Source organism: Culex pipiens, chromosome 2, assembly GCF_016801865.2.
Source record: "Culex pipiens pallens isolate TS chromosome 2, TS_CPP_V2, whole genome shotgun sequence".
Taxonomy (NCBI): Eukaryota; Metazoa; Arthropoda; class Insecta; order Diptera; family Culicidae; genus Culex; species Culex pipiens.
Window position 1 is genome coordinate 209,001,589 of NC_068938.1, and position 17,100 is coordinate 209,018,688.

The 17,100-nt window shown below is 38.3% G+C and overlaps 3 protein-coding genes across 3 annotated transcripts in view; all 3 read right to left on the minus strand.

The window, feature by feature from the left end:
* Positions 1 to 3,297: 3,297 nt before the first annotated feature.
* Positions 3,298 to 5,872, minus strand: LOC120421582 (cytochrome P450 4C1). Its single transcript, XM_039584814.2, has 4 exons — positions 5,673 to 5,872; positions 5,225 to 5,617; positions 4,896 to 5,163; positions 3,298 to 4,843 (listed from the first exon to the last, which is right to left on the minus strand). The coding sequence occupies exons 1-4, from the start codon at positions 5,842 to 5,844 to the stop codon at positions 4,141 to 4,143; spliced, it is 1,536 nt and encodes a 511-aa protein (XP_039440748.1). The 5' UTR covers positions 5,845 to 5,872; the 3' UTR covers positions 3,298 to 4,140.
* A 5,434-nt stretch (positions 5,873 to 11,306) lies between these two features.
* LOC120421577 (cathepsin B-like) overlaps positions 11,307 to 17,100 on the minus strand; it is a 400,102-nt gene continuing 394,308 nt past the window's right edge. The window contains exon 2 of the mRNA XM_039584807.2: positions 11,307 to 11,316. The gene's annotated coding sequence lies outside the window, so the exon portion shown is untranslated. The remainder of the gene's footprint in view (positions 11,317 to 17,100) is intronic.
* Positions 11,914 to 17,100, minus strand: part of LOC120421560 (protein commissureless 2 homolog) — a 58,438-nt gene continuing 53,251 nt past the window's right edge. The window contains exon 2 of the mRNA XM_039584787.2: positions 11,914 to 12,859. Within this exon, the coding sequence (XP_039440721.1) occupies positions 12,321 to 12,859 (539 nt within the window). The 3' untranslated portion in view covers positions 11,914 to 12,320. The remainder of the gene's footprint in view (positions 12,860 to 17,100) is intronic.

The window sequence follows — 17,100 nt, forward strand, 5'->3', positions numbered from 1 at the left end:
GAGTGATAGCCTGATGTCGTTTGTAACGTTTATTAAATTTTCCAACCGCTTTTCATGGAATGCTCACTGCAGTAAATTTTACGCGTGAAAAGTTCTAAATAGAAATTTCTCTGCGGAATATTTTTTCAAAAGAAGCATGCTTACTTAGTCGAAGGAGTAAATGGAAAATATTTGCCAATTAGCACGAAACAAAAGCTCCACAATTTCTTTCACTCAAACTCGCCGTCAGAACAGCCAAACAGCACAGATCTCTTCCGAGCCAGTTAATTAATCTGCCCGCTAATTAATACCACAGATTTGACTCATTATCACGCCCTTTCCATGCTCACAGTTAACAGCAGCAGCTGTCTTGAGCAGTGCCCACCACCGACCGAAGCGTCTTCATTAGCCCCACCAGTAAGCGCATTAATTATCGGGGAAAACAGATTATCTTCGCGTAAGATCGATCTGTCTTGCTGGTTGTACAAACATTTCAAATGGGATTTTAGACGACCAGCAACTCGTTTGAAGATGAATTCAACCGGGGAGATGGAAATTTCAATAAATTAACCGATTTCGATCAGCTGCGAGAAGATGGCATTTCTCCATGAAATCTATTGATTTAAAAACTGATTGGTCTTTTGATTTTATGATATCAAAATATTCATTAAATAAAAAATAAAAAACAAACCAATCGAAATGTACATAGTTTTTCCAATTTTTAATCAACTCTTTGAAAACTTTTCAGAGGTCATCAAATTAACTGCAAAATATAAAAACCATTATTCTTTTCAATTTCCAAGATTTTCTTTGAAAAGGTCCTATAAACTATTGTCTTTCCTTTCTTTATAATAGGACCTAATCCTTTGTCAACATTTGTTACTGTCACCGTCAGTTTAGCGAGCAATGGCATGTAATGTAAAAAAAATAATGTGTTCATTCTGACACTCGAATGTGTTTTTAGATTTAGTTTACCTCAATTTGGGCAGCAAATGACCAAGAAGTTTAAAGCTGCCAGAAATAAATGAATTCAGCAATTCCCCACGTAACAACGTAAAACAAAGTTCTCCGATCGGGCTCAAAATTTTTCTGGGGGTTCCTTGGCCGAAATGATTATACCCGTACTTTTTGGTTGGCCATTAGGGTGACCTACGCTGTGTTAGGGTGGTTCAAAAAATTGCCATTTTCGTCGATTTTCGCAAAAAACACTTTAAAAAAAAAATCATATCTGCGCGCCATTTCATCCGATTTTAGCTGTCTTAGACGCAAAAGAAAGGTGATTAGTTTGGTTGTTTGGGAAAAATATTATAAATTTTCAAAAATCTAGCTTAACATTTGAAAAGGTTGTATGAATACTTAAAATGCTGTTTTTTAGTTCTTGGAACCAAAGAGCCTATGTTTGAAAATATGTTTACCTGATTCCTCGGAAAATTTTACATAACATATCAAAAAATGGTAAAGTTATGTTTACAATACTCTGAGATACGTTTTATTGAAAATAAAAACTGGAGTTTTCAACGCACCACCCGCAAAAATGGGAAAAATCGATTTTTTCACTACAACTGCAATAACTTAAAAAAAACCATGACCTATACATGTTAGGTACCAAAAAATGCATATATCAATAAAAAAAATGTACCCTAACATGTATTGGTCATCGCTAATTTTTTTTTTAAATTATTGCAGTTTTAGTGAAAAAAAAACGATTTTTTTTTCGCTTTCGATCAGTGCATAATGGGTCTCGTGGCGCGAGGGTAGCGGCTTCGGCTGCCGATCCCGATGATGCTATGAGACGCGGGTTCGATTCCCGCCTTATCCACTGAGCTTCTATCGGATGGTGAAGTAAAACGTCGGTCCCGGTTTCTCCTGTCTCGTCAGAGGCGCTGGAGCAGAAATCCCACGTTAGAGGAAGGCCATGCCCCGGGGGGCGTAGTGCCAATAGTTTCGTTTTTCAGTGCATAATTGACAAAGGGAGCGCGTGGTCGTAAAAAATATTCAAAGTGAAAAGTGATTTCTTTTGTGATTTTCAAAGCCCTTCCTATATCATCGTTGATCGGAAAGCACGGCGTCGGGAGGATTGTGTTTAAATTTTTCGAATAAGGTTTTTTTTGCGGTGAAAAGGCCATTTCTATATAATGAACGAATGAGCGCATAATAATGATAATAATGAACGAAAGACGCACTGACAATTTGAATCGTTGAGTTAATAGTGGAGCAAAATAACTGCGTGTGAGTAAGTTTGTGTGTTAACCAGAAAGACCTTCCCAAAGCATCGTTGCTCGGAAGGCTCGCTGACGGGTCTGTTATGAAAGTCCTCCCCATAGCGTCGTAGCTCGGGAGGCATCGAAAAGCCAATACCTTATCCTACTAACCCAAAAAAAAAAAAACGTGATGCTTGAAGGAGATGCTGTGGATTCAACGGTCTCAAGCAACAAGTATATAGTGAAAAACTATGTGTGCTTGATGAATCTGCAACTTCAACTATCGGACTAACATTCCTCCCTTTCGTTGAACTGCAGGCTTCTTGGGAGGGCGCCGGTATTGACTAATAAAGTAGAGATCTTCAGAGGTTAAACAGTGAACGGATGGTCCCACTGATCATTTTTGATTCATTGTTTAACTTCAGCTGATCTGTCAATAACGGAGTAGCAGCTCATTGGCAGTCAACCATGCTCATGCTCATGCTCATGCTCAAAAAATCAATTTTTTTCGCTTTCGTAATTTAATTTTCCCGAAAAACCCTGTCTTTATTTTCAAAAAATCGTATCTCAGAGTATTGTAAACATAACTTCACCATTTTTTGATATACATATTAAGTAAAATGTTCCGAGGAATCAGGTAAAAATACTTTCAAACATAGGCTCTTTGGTTCCGAAACCTTCAAAACAGCATTTTAAGTTTTCATACAACCTTATCAAATGTTAAGCTAGATGTTTGAAAATTCTTTTTTTTCCAAATATCCAAACTAACCTTTCTTTTGTGACAGCTAAAATCGGATAAAATGTGGTTTTTGCGAAAATCGACGAAAATGGCCATTTTTCGAACCACCCTAACATGGTGTAGGTCACCCTATTGGCCAATCAAAAAATACGGGTCTAATTATTTCGGCCAAGGAAAAATGTTGAGCCCGATCGGAGAACTTTTTTTCGAATCATGCTGTTTTCGTGGGGAATTGCTGAATTAACAACAACAACCTCAATTTATTTGAAAAAAGTGCAATTACTTCGAAAAGAAGAAATTTAAAAAAAAATGTTTAGGTTTTATTAATTTTTTTATTAAAACAAAATAAGTCAAAATTCCCAGATGTAATATAACTATGATATTTACCTGTTTAATTTGCGTGAAACTTTGTTCTAAGGGGCAACTTTTGTCTTTGATCACGAATCCGAAGTCCGTTTTTTGATATCTCGTGACGGAGGGGCGGTACGACCGCTTTCATTTTTGAACATTTGAAAAAGTGGTGTTTTTCAATAATTTGCAGCCTGAAACGGTGATGAGATAGACATTTGGTGTCAAAGGGACTTTTATGTAAAATTGGACGCCCAATTTGATGGCATACTCAGAATTCCTAAAAAAAAAATTTAAGTTCTCCCATTTTCCGTTACTTGTCTGTAAATTTTTTGGAACATGTCATTTTATGGGAAATTTAATGTTCTTTTCAAATCTTCAAAAATGAAAATTGCCTATTATTGGAATCAGGAAAAATATATTTTCAATCGAGTCTTCATTTTGCATCGTTCTGTAAACTGATGATTCTCTTCCTCGACGGTCCCATGAATATTGACAACCAGAGAGATGTTTGTAATAGTGAAAAATCGTACAAAATTTGTGGTGTGTGGTTTCCAAAGCTGCTGCTTTGGCTTTTTCCTCAGCAACTAAGCAACGATGCATGGTGAAGTTTAAGCTGACACTGGGCTGGTGATTGTGCAAAACGGTGTTGTTTTGTTGTTTTTGAAAACGATTTTTTTAAACTTCAATGCTAGTTACTAAAACTTAAACAGCATTTTTACAATAAAATGATTTGTAATAACCAAGTTTTTTTTCAATAAAACTTTCTTCGATTTATCATATTTTTTGTTCAGATTCTGACGAGATACCGGCTCTCTTTTGATATTTGTTTTCACAAGCAAGGTATGAATCGATACCAATGTCAAAAACCTTCTAGCGCCTCTCAAACCGCACTTCTATGGGATTGGTGCTCCTTAGCACCAAATCCGCCACAAAGTTAACCTCCTCAAGTCGCGTAACCGGCAGAACCCGGAACCGCAGCAGCGTATGCACGACGACTACTTTCAGCTCCATCATTGCGTACTTTTGTCCAATGCAGTTCCTCGGTCCAGCGCTGAACGGAACATAAGCATACGGATTCCGCTTGTCCACGCTTTCCGGCAGAAATCTATCCGGGTCGAATCGCTCGGGATCAGGAAACTGCTCCGGATCTCGGTGGAGGTCAAAGATTTGCACGTTTGCCACGCAACCAGCTGGCAACAAGGCACCGTCTGCCAGTACGATATCATCGGTGATGGCTCGAGAGATGAACGTAACCGGTGGCCACAGCCGGAGGCACTCCTTCAGCGCACGATCCATGAACTTTAGCTCGGCGTAGTCCTGCGGCCGGAACGACTTGTCCGCTTGCGGTTTCCGGTCGTACAGTGCGTGGATCTCGTTGAAGATACGCTCTTGAACGGTCTGTTCTCGGGCAAGCTGAAAGAAAATAAACACCAGCGCCGACGCCGTAGTGTCGTGCCCTTCGAAGGTAAACGTGTCGACCTCTTCGCGAACTCCGTCGGCGTCGATCAGCTGGTCCTGCTCGGCTCGAAGCAGCGAATCCAGCATGGCGTAACGCTTCTTGGTGTTGGTGTAACTGGAAGGAACTGGCTGTTGTAAGGCTTGTAAGTACTCTGTATGCTACTTACACATTCTCTTCAGCTGTCAGATCATCGAAGGTTTCCGGGTTCCGTTGAAACAGCTCACGTCGCTGGTTGATGATACCAGTCGTGAAGGCATGCACCGGTCGCAGTAGCTTCCGCAAGACGGCTTGGTAACCGGTGATCTTGCAGACAAAGTCACTGATCAGCCAGGGTCGCATCAGCCGATGAACAAGTATTTCACCAATTTCGTACAACTTCTTGCGGTACTCATCAGCCCCTGCCATCGAAGCCAACTTAACGCCCATAGAAGTTTCTGCAGACAGTGCTAGTTTAATCAAATTCATCTCTTTCAAGCTACTTCCCATCAACCTTACCGCAAATTGTGCTCAGCGTGAAGCGCGACATTACCGGCTGGAGTGCGGTGGCCTTCCCCGAAGCAGCGTGCTCATCCAGCGTACCCACCAACAGCTCACACTCCTCGACGAACGTCCGGTGGAACCCGTTGAGAATGTTAAAGTGGAACGTCGGCGTCAAAATGCGTCTTCGATGCAACCACTTTGACCCGCCGCTGTTCAGCAGTCCCAGCCCCAGCAGAGGGTGCAGAAACTGGTAGAATCGGCTCTTGTCGATGTTCTTCGTGCTCGAAAGCAGCGGCTCTACTTCGCGTACGCGGATTACGTTCAGCACGAAGATTGAGCTGTTCAGCCAGAATCGGTACGAAGCTTGGTAGCGTTTCGCCCAGCGGCGTGTCCACTCGAAGGTCGTTGCTGCATAGGTTTTCAGAATTAGGCATAACGTATTCTCGCCGTGTAATCGATTTACCTTGATTCAAGAACATAATCTCCTCCACACTTCCAATGATTGGACGCACCGGGGGTCCGGGAAACTTTTCCATAGCACGAAACAGTCGACCTTGCTTATCTATTAGATCAGCCAAGAACAACACCGCGAAAAGAAACCCCAAGATCAATCCAAAATTAATCCAGAAACCCATTTTGACTTTCGTTCAACTGATTGGTCTAAGTACAACTGAGAACTGAGAATCGCCGAAGGATTACAGTGATAACAGGCGCTCAGAGATTGAGCAACAGTAATTATCTACTCAGTATTTACAAACAACCCTAATCGGGTGTAAGCACAATCAACAGGCAGTCTGGCACAAGTTCGAAAAATTTGTGTAGTTTCGAAAAATACGATACTTTTTGATATTTTTTTTTTGTATAAGCGTTTAAGCTTACAACATTATCAAAAATCATATTCTTTTAGAAAGCATTCAAAATTTAACATGACATTTATGGACTAAGTCAATATTAGAAAGATTTTAATATGTAATGAGTTATCGCTGGAAATTAAACATCAAATTTTATAACAAACATTTCGTCTAGAACTCCCCAGCGTCTTCCTCGCTGGTGAAGGTCGATTCGAGGTCCATTGAAAAATTCCCCAGCAAAGCTACCCTCATAACGTCTTGGCAGGGGACTTGGCCGACCCTTAATGTCCTGTGCTGCTGCTGCTTGCCGAAAAACGGTAGCCCATGAAAACAAATAAACAAAAAAAATAAAATAAAATTCAGGGTCCTTTGCGGAGCGACATTTTCTCACAGTTGAGTGTTTTTCTTTCCCCTATGAGGAAGGCCATACGTTCGAACCGCCGTCATCTTCCTGGGAGGAAAAAGAGCGGAAAATCAATACTTTCCACGTCCTAATAGGTCTTTGGGACTTGTCACCACCACGCTCGCTGGCTGGATTAAGTCGTCCCCTCTACTTCAAGGAAGAGCTGTCTCTGATGTGTGACCTTTGCTACGAGACGACGAGACGACGACGCTTAAAGACGATATCTGTGGGTAAAAGTTTTTGTTTTTTTCTTTCTGTTTTAGTCTTGAAGTGGAGGAATTTTGAAAAGTGTGAGATTTCTTGTTATTTTTTCAGGTTGTCAAACGCCGAATTTGCTACAACTTTGCCTTGATTGCCCGGAAGACTTGGCCGGCTCGATGAGAATCGTCCTGGGGGACTTGTTGATGTGTTGGCTCTTTCATCTTCTTTGGTTGAGATTGTGCTTCCCATACCTAATATAAGGTTGGATACATTGTGACGAGGACGTGGCATTCACGTGGGAATAAGAAATTTTAAGAATTTTCCAAGTTTTGATCAAATTAAGAAACTTTAACGAAGGCACAGTGGAGCGTTTCTTCTGCTTTGATTTCTTTAAAACAACTTGATATACACATAATAATACATATTTTATTGATTTATGTCAAGTTTGATCTCAGGTGTAAAACAATTTCTACCATTTAAAAAAAATTGTATGCTTTTGTTTGCCTAGCTGAACTCAAACGTAGTCATGCTTAGGTCGCAATTTAAACAGAATCAGACATGAATTCGTCGCCATTCCCATCCCAGCGTCAATCAGTCGCGCTCGATTGACGAAATCGTTGCTGCTGGTGCTATCAAATTACCATAACCGTAAATAAATCGTCTCGTCAATTAAATCATTCAAATTCGACCCGCGGAAATGCGGGTTCCTTTCAACGCAAATCATAACCAATAGCCCGGAGGCTTGACAACGGAGCGTAAAGTAAACTTTAAAGCGATAAGTTGATTCGATGAAGTGTGAACACTTTCAACTCTCCCTCGTAATAGATGGCGCTCTGCCGTAGGGGAGATTGCATCACCTGATACCGTACAGATATTCTATGTTGGCTTCCGGGTACAATCCCGGCTTCCTGAAACAGATTCCTTTGCCGACGGGGGACCCGTTCCAGAGTAACATTTTTCATCCCCTTCAAAGGCTCAATGCAAAGGAACGTACCAGGTTCTGCCACGGACAGAACCACTCAACAAAATGAATGCAATAAAATTTTACATGACAAAAGAGGCTACATTGCTGTACAGAACCTCTCCTCTCTTTTTTCACCGCACTAAACTTTCCAACTTCGTGTGGCAGAATCCACTTGTTTCAGTGCCAAGTGGTGAGCTGAGGCTGCTTTTTGGGAAAGGGAACATTTATTATTACACTTGGCCCGAAGGTCCCTCGGGGGATGGAACGTTACATTGCGAAACGAAGGATTCGTTCCCCTGGTGGAGATAACAGCTGAGGGATGAATGATGGTCGCCAGAACTTGGGTTATCGCGTTAAAAAAGGGGGATGGGTAAATGAACGAACAACCCCGTTTAATTGCATTAAATAATGAAACAACATTGTAATTATACTATTTCAAAGACAAACCATTATTTTTAAATTTTGCAAAGGTAAAAAGAAGACGAATCACTTTAAGGAACCACTTTAAGGAACCGCTATCAGGGGTGACATTGGGTCGGGGGTCAGGTTGGGTCATAGAAATTTCAGCATTTTTGTATGACCCAATCTCACCCCCAGACTGGTGACGGAATATAAATAAGGAGTCACTGAGTTTCACTTTCATTTTGATTTTTGACTTTGCCTTTGTCCCCCTATCCAGGTCTTTAAGCGAAGATGGCTTTCGAATGGTGAACGCCCGAAATGTCAAAATCGGGCAGTAGCACCAACATTAGAAAAAAATGTGGCTGTCATGCCATGGCACACTTTTTCCGTAATGTTGGTACCACTGCGTGATTTTGACATTTCGGGCGTTCACCATTCGAACGCCATCTTCGCTTAAAAACCTCGATAACTATCTCCAATCAATTTGCATCATTGATTTTTCCAAACAATGTTGCGGGCAGGTCATACAAAATTGGCTTGTGAATTTTCATAAAAGGGACTTTCAGATTGATGTCTTCGGCAAAGTTGTTGGTTACATAAGAGAAAAATCAATTCTCGATTTTGCTTAGGGACTATTCATACACCACGTGGACAACTTAGGGGGGTGAGGGTTGGCGGTTTTCCACGCTCCATACAAAAAAGTTTATTATAAGAGCAGTTCTCTAGGATTTCGGTCATTCGATTTTTTTGTATTTTTAAATCCGGCTGAAACTTTTTTGGTGCCTTCGGTATGCCTAAAGAAGCCATTTTGCATCATAAGTTTGTCCATATAATTTTCCATACAAATTTGGCAGCTGTCCTAATCTAATCTAATCTAATCTAACACAAACGCAGCCAGTCCGATAAAAGCATGCTGGAAAGTCTTGTGATTAGATTACGCCCCAAGCACTTTTCTTGTCATTATTAATAATTGCAGTACATCCGAGAACACCCGAAAATGTATTGCAAAAATTAAAGCGGCCAGCCCTACTACGTTGTGTTTACCGCAGAGAGGATTCTGAGAACGGATCACATTTCACAGAATCTACAGGGGAGGAAGGATGCGTGGACATACCGTACCAAACGCTCCTGTTTACAGTTTCATTTGTGTTTTGTATGATGTGTTAAGTGTAAAATATAGTGTGGTTATATAATCAAATAAATATAATAATGCAATATAATGATCATTTAATAAAATCCCTTCACCTATACATAATAACCAAGCACCCCAGCACACAAACAGCGGCACAAAAGAAATGAAAATGAGCATGCAAAAACAAGACAGCGCGTCCCCGTGGTCAGCGCACTAATTCCATACAAATTTGGCAGCTGTCCATACAAAAATGATGTATGAAAATTCAAAAATCTGTATCTTTTGAAGGAATTTTTTGATCGATTTGGTGTCTTCGGCAAAGTTGTAGGTATGGATACGGACTACACTGGAAAAAAATGATACACGGTAAAAAAATTTACATAAAATGCCAATTTTTCAGAAATTTCCAGGTTGTGCAAAACATCATTGACCGAGTTATGAATTTTTGAATCAATACTGATTTTTTCAAAAAAATCGAAATAAATTTTTCAACTTCATTTTTCGATGTAAAATCAAATTTGCAATCAAAAAGTACTTTAGTAAAATTTTGTTAAAGTGCACCGTACGCCCTTTTGAATTGTTAGTTTTGATATGAAAATTTTGAAAATATTGTTTTCGAAAAGATCGGAAAATTTTGCAAATGTTTCATATATTAACATTGAAAATCGGACCATTAGTTGCTGAGATATCGACATTGAAAAATGGTGGGCTGTTTGGGTGAGACTTAGAAAACATCAATTTTCCTGTTTTTAAACCTTTGCATTGCAATATCTCAGCAACTAAATGTCGTTTCAACAAAGTCCGAAGAAGCAAAATATAGAGAATTTTCTCAGCTTTTCAAAAATATTTTTTTCTAAAGTGAGCAAACATGTGCACGAATTGTAAAAAGTGAAAAATTGCGACTTTTTCAAAAAAGTTACCTAAATATGGATTTAACCTGAAACGGTGCACTTTATCAAAATTTCACTAAAGTACTTTTTGATTGCAAATTTGATTTTACATCGAAAAATGAAGTTGAAACATTTTTGCGACCAATATTTCGATTTTTTGAAAAAATCAGTATTGATTCAAAAATTCATAACTCGGACAATGATTTTTTGCACAACCTGGAAATTTCTGTAAAATTGGCATTTTATGTCCTCTAAAACATATCAAAAATAAAAAAAAATAAAAATAGTTTTTTTTTCGCAAATTAAGTTTTAGTGATAAAAAGTTAATTAAAAAAATCGTTATTTTTTATTTTCGATTTATTTTGTATATTTTGAAGCATAACCAAAAATATCCTGCGGGGGGGGGGGAGAGAATATGATGTGATATGCTTAATATCAATGCAGAAAATTGCAATTTAGATTGGGTTCAGTTGATTCAACTTCTAATTCCAATATTTTTTTTAGTTCATAGAAACAATATTTGTTGCCCCCCCCCTGGTTTTTGCATCGTTTTTGAAAAGGGACACTTTGAAAAATATTTGTTACGGCTTAAAAATATTTCCTCACGAAAAAGCACCGTAACATGCACTGTTTTATTAAAGCTGAAATAATTATTTTTCTAAACTTTTTTTTACCACACTCATTGTTGTTGAGAAAGAGCTTCTTAACCCTCTACAACCTTACCCCGCCTTAAGACGGGCTTCGATCTGAAAAATCGCCAAAAATCCAATATTCAATTTTTGATCTATGAAAATTTTAAGGTTGGAAGTTTGACTTGTTTTATGTGACTTTGCCAATGTTTTTAAAAATGTATTTTATTAGGGGTCGACTTTTAATGTGTTTTTTACTAACATTTCCTTTATTTTAAGCAAAAAGAACTATGCAGTAATTTTTGTTGTGTCCTAGACTATGCCTCTACACATTTTTTTACAGAAAAACAAGCAAAAAATTAAAAATGACTGTAATACATGAAAAATTAGATAAGCAAAATATAATCCTAGGAGGTGGTAGAATATGCCAAAATTTACAAAAAACAAACATAAACTAGGCAAGTTAATTGCAAATTGGAATACTAAAAATTAAACAAGAAAAACAAAATAATATGAGAAGAAAAGTTTTTCGTAGACCCGCTTGGATCAAGTAACCCTGGTCAGTTACATGATCTCCAAGTATGGAGTTTAAGGAGTTGTTTTTTTGTTTGTTATGTATTAGTTATTTAACGATCCTCGGTCCCAACCTGGTCACAGCACCTAAAAGGACCTAATAAAAATAAGTTATGAATAAAAAAAAGAAAGTTTGTCGTAGAATAAAAGTTGCTCAAAATGACATCCTAAACACGGGAAATATATAAATCATAGAAAAAAAAATTGGGCAGTAGAGGGTTAAAGATAAAATTTTGTGAAAAATTTTTTTTTTTCAGTGTCACTTTATCAGCCCTCATTTATCAACCAGTGTTATCTCGGAAACTGTTGGTTCGATCTTCATTGTGAAAAAATGATACTTTTGTCAAGTGTATAATTTGTTTCTTATGTTTAGAAAAATACAATGAACTCAAACATCTACTATAAGGTTATTGTGTTACAATTGATCTGAACAGGTTGAAAGCCCAAACCGAGAGTGGGTCCTTGAAAGCAACCTAGGGTTAACACCACTTGATCCCGGGACAGCGATAAGATGTATCAACATAAGCCAAGCTTGAAAACGATAATACTTTCTCATGATTTCGCAGCCAGTCTGTGGATATTGGATCAGTTGAGCACACTCAAATACAAAAGATTTTTTGGGATGTGATATATTGTTAACAAAGAAAACAAAAAATCGGTTTCAATTGCATTTTTCTTCTATTGAGCATGACTACAAATCGTGCATACAAGTCTTTGAATAAGGAATAAAAATATGATTCATGTACAGTGCGCACTTCTTTGTTACTTTACTATTGAATAGTCAGACTGGAACGATGCGTTCCCAGCGTCAGGTTAGTTTTTGTTTTATTTTTTTAGTTAGCAACTATCTATCGAACTGGCGAAAATATAGTCTTCGAGAATTATCATCCTACGCAGTCTAGCTATATGTACAAAAAAAAGACACTCGTCTCTCGCCTAAACTGTATAACTTAGTAAATTATTCGATAATAACACAGTCAGAGTTTTCGGTTTTAAGATCTGCTTCGCTTGAAAACACAACAAAACCAAGCAAGGCATTATCGTTAGCTGCTGAAGAGCAGCCCTCTTAACTCACACCGTTACTAAGCTCGTCCTCGACGGTGTACCTGCTGACGTGGAACTTTTTCAAGCTTACGGCAATAACCGTCCCGTCCCCGACCTCCACGGCCACCGGCGGCCCGTGGCCTTTATAGGCGGGCAACGCCGCGGCCATCGATTGGCTGTTGCTACTCGTCGTTGGCGAAACTTCGTTGACAATTTCCACCCCGCCGAGTCCTGCTGCGCCGCCATTGGCGACCGCCGGGACCACGTTGGCAAAGTTGTACCGAATTTCCTCCAGCTTGGCCGGTTCGGCACCTTGGCTTATGCCAAGTTCCTGCGACTGCGACTCGAACAGCTTGATGACGGAGGCGTGCTGCAGCTTGACCGGTTCGTAGCCGGCGTAGCCCAGGGTGCGCTGCAGCTGCTTCTGCTTGAGCTGCTCGATGGCATCGCTGTAGCTGGGCAGACCGGACACGATCGTGTAGCTGGGCAGGGACTCGACGTCGTACGGCGGCGGGGTTTCCACGTCCATCGCGGAGAGGGTCTGCGAGCGGGCGGTGAGCACTGTTGGGGGAGAGGAAGGAGAAGATTTCAAGACGTTAGTGGGTTATTTGAACAAACATATTTTTTTTTGTGTGAATCGGCCCGATTGCCACGTTGTCACAAGACGACATCAGTATTGAAAGTAGAGCTAAGCTGTCGATCAAATTATCCCAAGACTCAACGGGCTCAGCTGGACGACGAAACAAATCGGACCACTCCTCGGCAGGGGACTCCGGCTACTTTCCAGGAGGTGTCGTACTGCTGGCGTGAGAGCGCCGGAGAGGGTCCAGTCAGCAGAAAATAACATAAATATTGTAATAATGAAATCAGCAGAAGCAGCCGGTTACGAAACCCCCCTCGTCCAAGAGATCTGATGATGTTTGTTGTGCCTTTTCCAAAGGAATCGAAACACCCCACTGATAAGGCCATATTATTAGAATTCAATTGACCCAGACGGTTACATGCTGAGGCTTCGGGCAATGCGACGGTTTTGATTTCCTGGGGTGTGTGCTGATGATCACACTCAGCTGCAGCAGAATTCACAGCGATGGAAGGAAACGAGGTCATTAAAGTGAAATGTTTTTGTCAGAAGGAGGTGAAATTGAAAAAGGTAGAAAATCTTGAACGCGGAAGGGAAAAAATAAACTTTTAACACGTAAATATAACGCTCAGCGCACTCGCCTGCAATCGATTCGAAAATCTCATCACTTCCACTCCAATTTCGCGGAGCGATTTATTGAACAAATAACAAAACACGCATCTCACGTAGCTTCCTTCACATATACTTCTTCAGAGATGACGAGTTTGAGTTTGAGCTTTTAAAAGTTTGTTCAGATATATTTTTCAACGAAGGAAATACAAACATTCAATAAAGAAGGAAGCAAAACACTCCAACCATACAGAGTTTATTACGTTTCTCGATGAAAAAATAACTATGTTTTTGATGATCTTATGTTATCCAAGCTTAGCACAGTAACTGCGATGTTATACTATGCCTTCTTTCAATGCAATTAAAAATTCTTGGTATTCAAAGTATAACTCGATTTCAACAAAAAACAAGTTCTCAAAACAAACTGAAAACACCAAATTAAGCAATAAATTAGACTCTAGCACAACACAACTCTCAACTGCTCAAAGTTTCCAGTCAGTTAAACGAATTAACAAAATTTATTAATAAAAGCAAAGAATTAGTGAAACGACCAGCAATATCAATCTTTTTTAACTGCCGTATGGAGTTACCAACATAAACACGGACTGTTTTACTTTGTATGCTGGTAGCAGATCGAATTTCACGTTAAAAAACCTAACCAATTTAGAGCATCATCATCGCTACATCCAGCAGCATCCGTTGAATTAATGGCCCAAAAAAGGAAGCATCTTCTAATTACAGTATAGCTCAATAAAGTCGTTCCGAGGGTGACGAACTAGAAATTTAACGTCACTCTCCAAAATCCCTCATACTAAGCCATTCAGGTCCAAGTCCCCGCGCAAATCAACCTCATCAATTTTAACCCCCCTAAAAACCGCATTGATTTACGCCAAACGTCCAGAAGGTTAAGCACCCCCCGAGATTTTTGACGCCTCATCAGTAACCAAGCGCGATACACACTGAGCGAGTTTTAGATGTTTATGCATGTCACGATGCGAAACACCACCGTTGGGAAATCCCCCTCAATTTTCCAACCTTGGAAACTACATCAAAAGTCACTAATTAAACTCAAGTGAGTGAGTCTGGGGTTGTTTTCTCCCCCTTTTTTTCGGAAACTGCACTGCCTCAATAAGAGAAGTGAAAATTTAGCTTTGCTGTTTTGTGTGACTTTTGGGGAAAGTGTATTGTAGTTTGAAGTTCAGCGCTGAAACTTGCAAATATTAATGTTTTTAAGGGTAATTTTATCAAATTTCAAGCTTTGATTCAAACTTTCAAAAGTTAAAAAAAATAAAACTCTGTCATTCTGAGTAAATTTGCTTAAGTTTGAATAAGAGCAATTCCAGCTCAGATCAGGATTTTTTCTGGTACTTTTGTACCCGACCCTCTCCGATTTCAATAAAACTTTGTAGACATGTTATCCTAGGCCTATATAAGCCATTTTTGTGTATATGGAGCCAATAGTACTCGAAAACAACATTTGAGAATGGCGTAAGGTATTTAAATATTTTTGTATTTTGTAATTTAAAAATTACTGTATCTAGAAGCCGTTGCGTCGTATCAAAAAGTGGTCAAAGACAAACTTGTAGGAAATTGGACGGGCTTTTTGAAAAAAATACACTGAAACAAAAATACACGCCACATCCATGAGATTTTTTGATTTTTAAGTCTAAAACTTAAATTTAAAGGTGATGTCACGATTTTTTTTCGTTCAAAATTTTTGAGAAAATAGCCTAAAATATAACCAAAAGACTGACGAAAAATGCAGGATGGTATGTCTCTCCTAAAAAATTACAAAAATCATTTACTAAAACTGTTTTTATGAAAAGTGGTCTAGACGTCAAAATTTTTTAAAACCGGTAGTGGGAATCGATTTTCCAGACAATTTTACATAAAAGTCTTCATATTGACCATTGCCCTATGTGCAATCCTTGGGAAGATACAGTGGTTTTAAAAATGAAAACGTTGAAAAAACGGATTTTTTTGTGGTTTTTGGCAATTTCTATGTGACCGACTTGGTTTTACAGTCTCGTATATATTTTTACCGGAAAGCTCGTCCAATTTCCCATAAGTTTGCCTTTGACAGCTTTTTGATTTATGTCGTTTTTATATTTACGTAATCAAATTTACTATCCTGGTTTCCCTTACATCCAATTGAAATGCTGTCAAAGACAAACTTATGGGAAATCGGACGAGCATTCCGGTAAAAATATTTACGAGACTGAAAAACCAAGTCTGTCATATAGAAATTGCCAAAAATCACCAAAAAACACGTTTTTTCATTTTTAAAACCGCTGTATCTTCCCAAGGATTGGACATAGGACAATGGTCAATATGAAGACTTTTATGTAAAATTGTCTGGAGAATCGATTCCCACTACCGGTATTCAAAAACTTTGACGTTTATACCACTTTTCAAAAAAACAGTTTAAGTAAATGATTTTTGTATTTTTTTAGGAGAGACATACCATCCTGCATTTTTCGTCAGTCTTTTGGTTATATTTTAGGCTATTTCCTCAAAAATTTTGAACGAAAAAAAATCGTGACATCACCTTCAAATTTAACTTTTAAACTTAAAAATTGAAAATGACATAAAAGTTGCGTGTATTTTTGTTTCAGTGTATTTTTATCAGAAAGCCCGTTCAATTTCCTACAAGTTTGTCTTTGACCACTTTTTGATACGACGCAACGGCTTCGAGATACAGTAATTTTTAAATTACAAAATACAAAAATATTAAAATACCTTACGCCCTTCTCAAATGTTATTTTCGAGTACTATTGGCTCCATATACACAAAAATGGCTTAAATAGGCCTAGGATAACATGTCTACAAAGTTTCATTGAAATCGGAGAGGGTCGGGTACAAAAGTACCAGAAAAATTCCCGATTTGAGCTGGAATTGCTCATAAATAACGAGAACACAATTAGCAGAATACTTTGAATACTTAAAAATAATCGAGGTTGTACTATTTGTCTTTCATTTATGGTTCTCGATATTAGCTATTTTGTGTTTTTCATGATATCATAGCCATTATATTGATGAATTATTACATTTTATGAAACATGAAAAAATATTTTTATTTAATTTGATGTCAGTAAACGCTTCAGTTTCATCAAAGTATTCTAGATTTGGGCTCCCCGATTAGGCTACAATCCATAGAATTGAATTTTAGTGAATTCTCCGCCAATAAATAAAATCGTTAAACGTATAAAAGAATGCTTTCTTTCTTTCACAGTTTTGATTTCAATTCAAAAGTAGATTTAAGTTTTGATCACAATTTTGAAAATCAGAATCAAAAAGGTTTTGATATTTTATACTATGGATTTTTTCATAAATAATCTTGGTAAAAGTAATGAAGAAAAAATATGTTTTCTGTGTTTAAAATTAGAAATAAAATTGGGATAGTACAAACATTAAATATATTTTTTTTGCAACGTATTGATTGTCATGTCTGAACCTAATATTAATTTTAATTTGGGAAAAAATAAAAACAAATATTAAAATAATTCCGAATTCTAAAAATGTTTTATGACACCACTAGGTGAATCATCCATTCCCCATTTTCCCTTGGGTACTTGGAAGAGGGGACGTTTTCCCCCATCTTGCAACTTTTGTT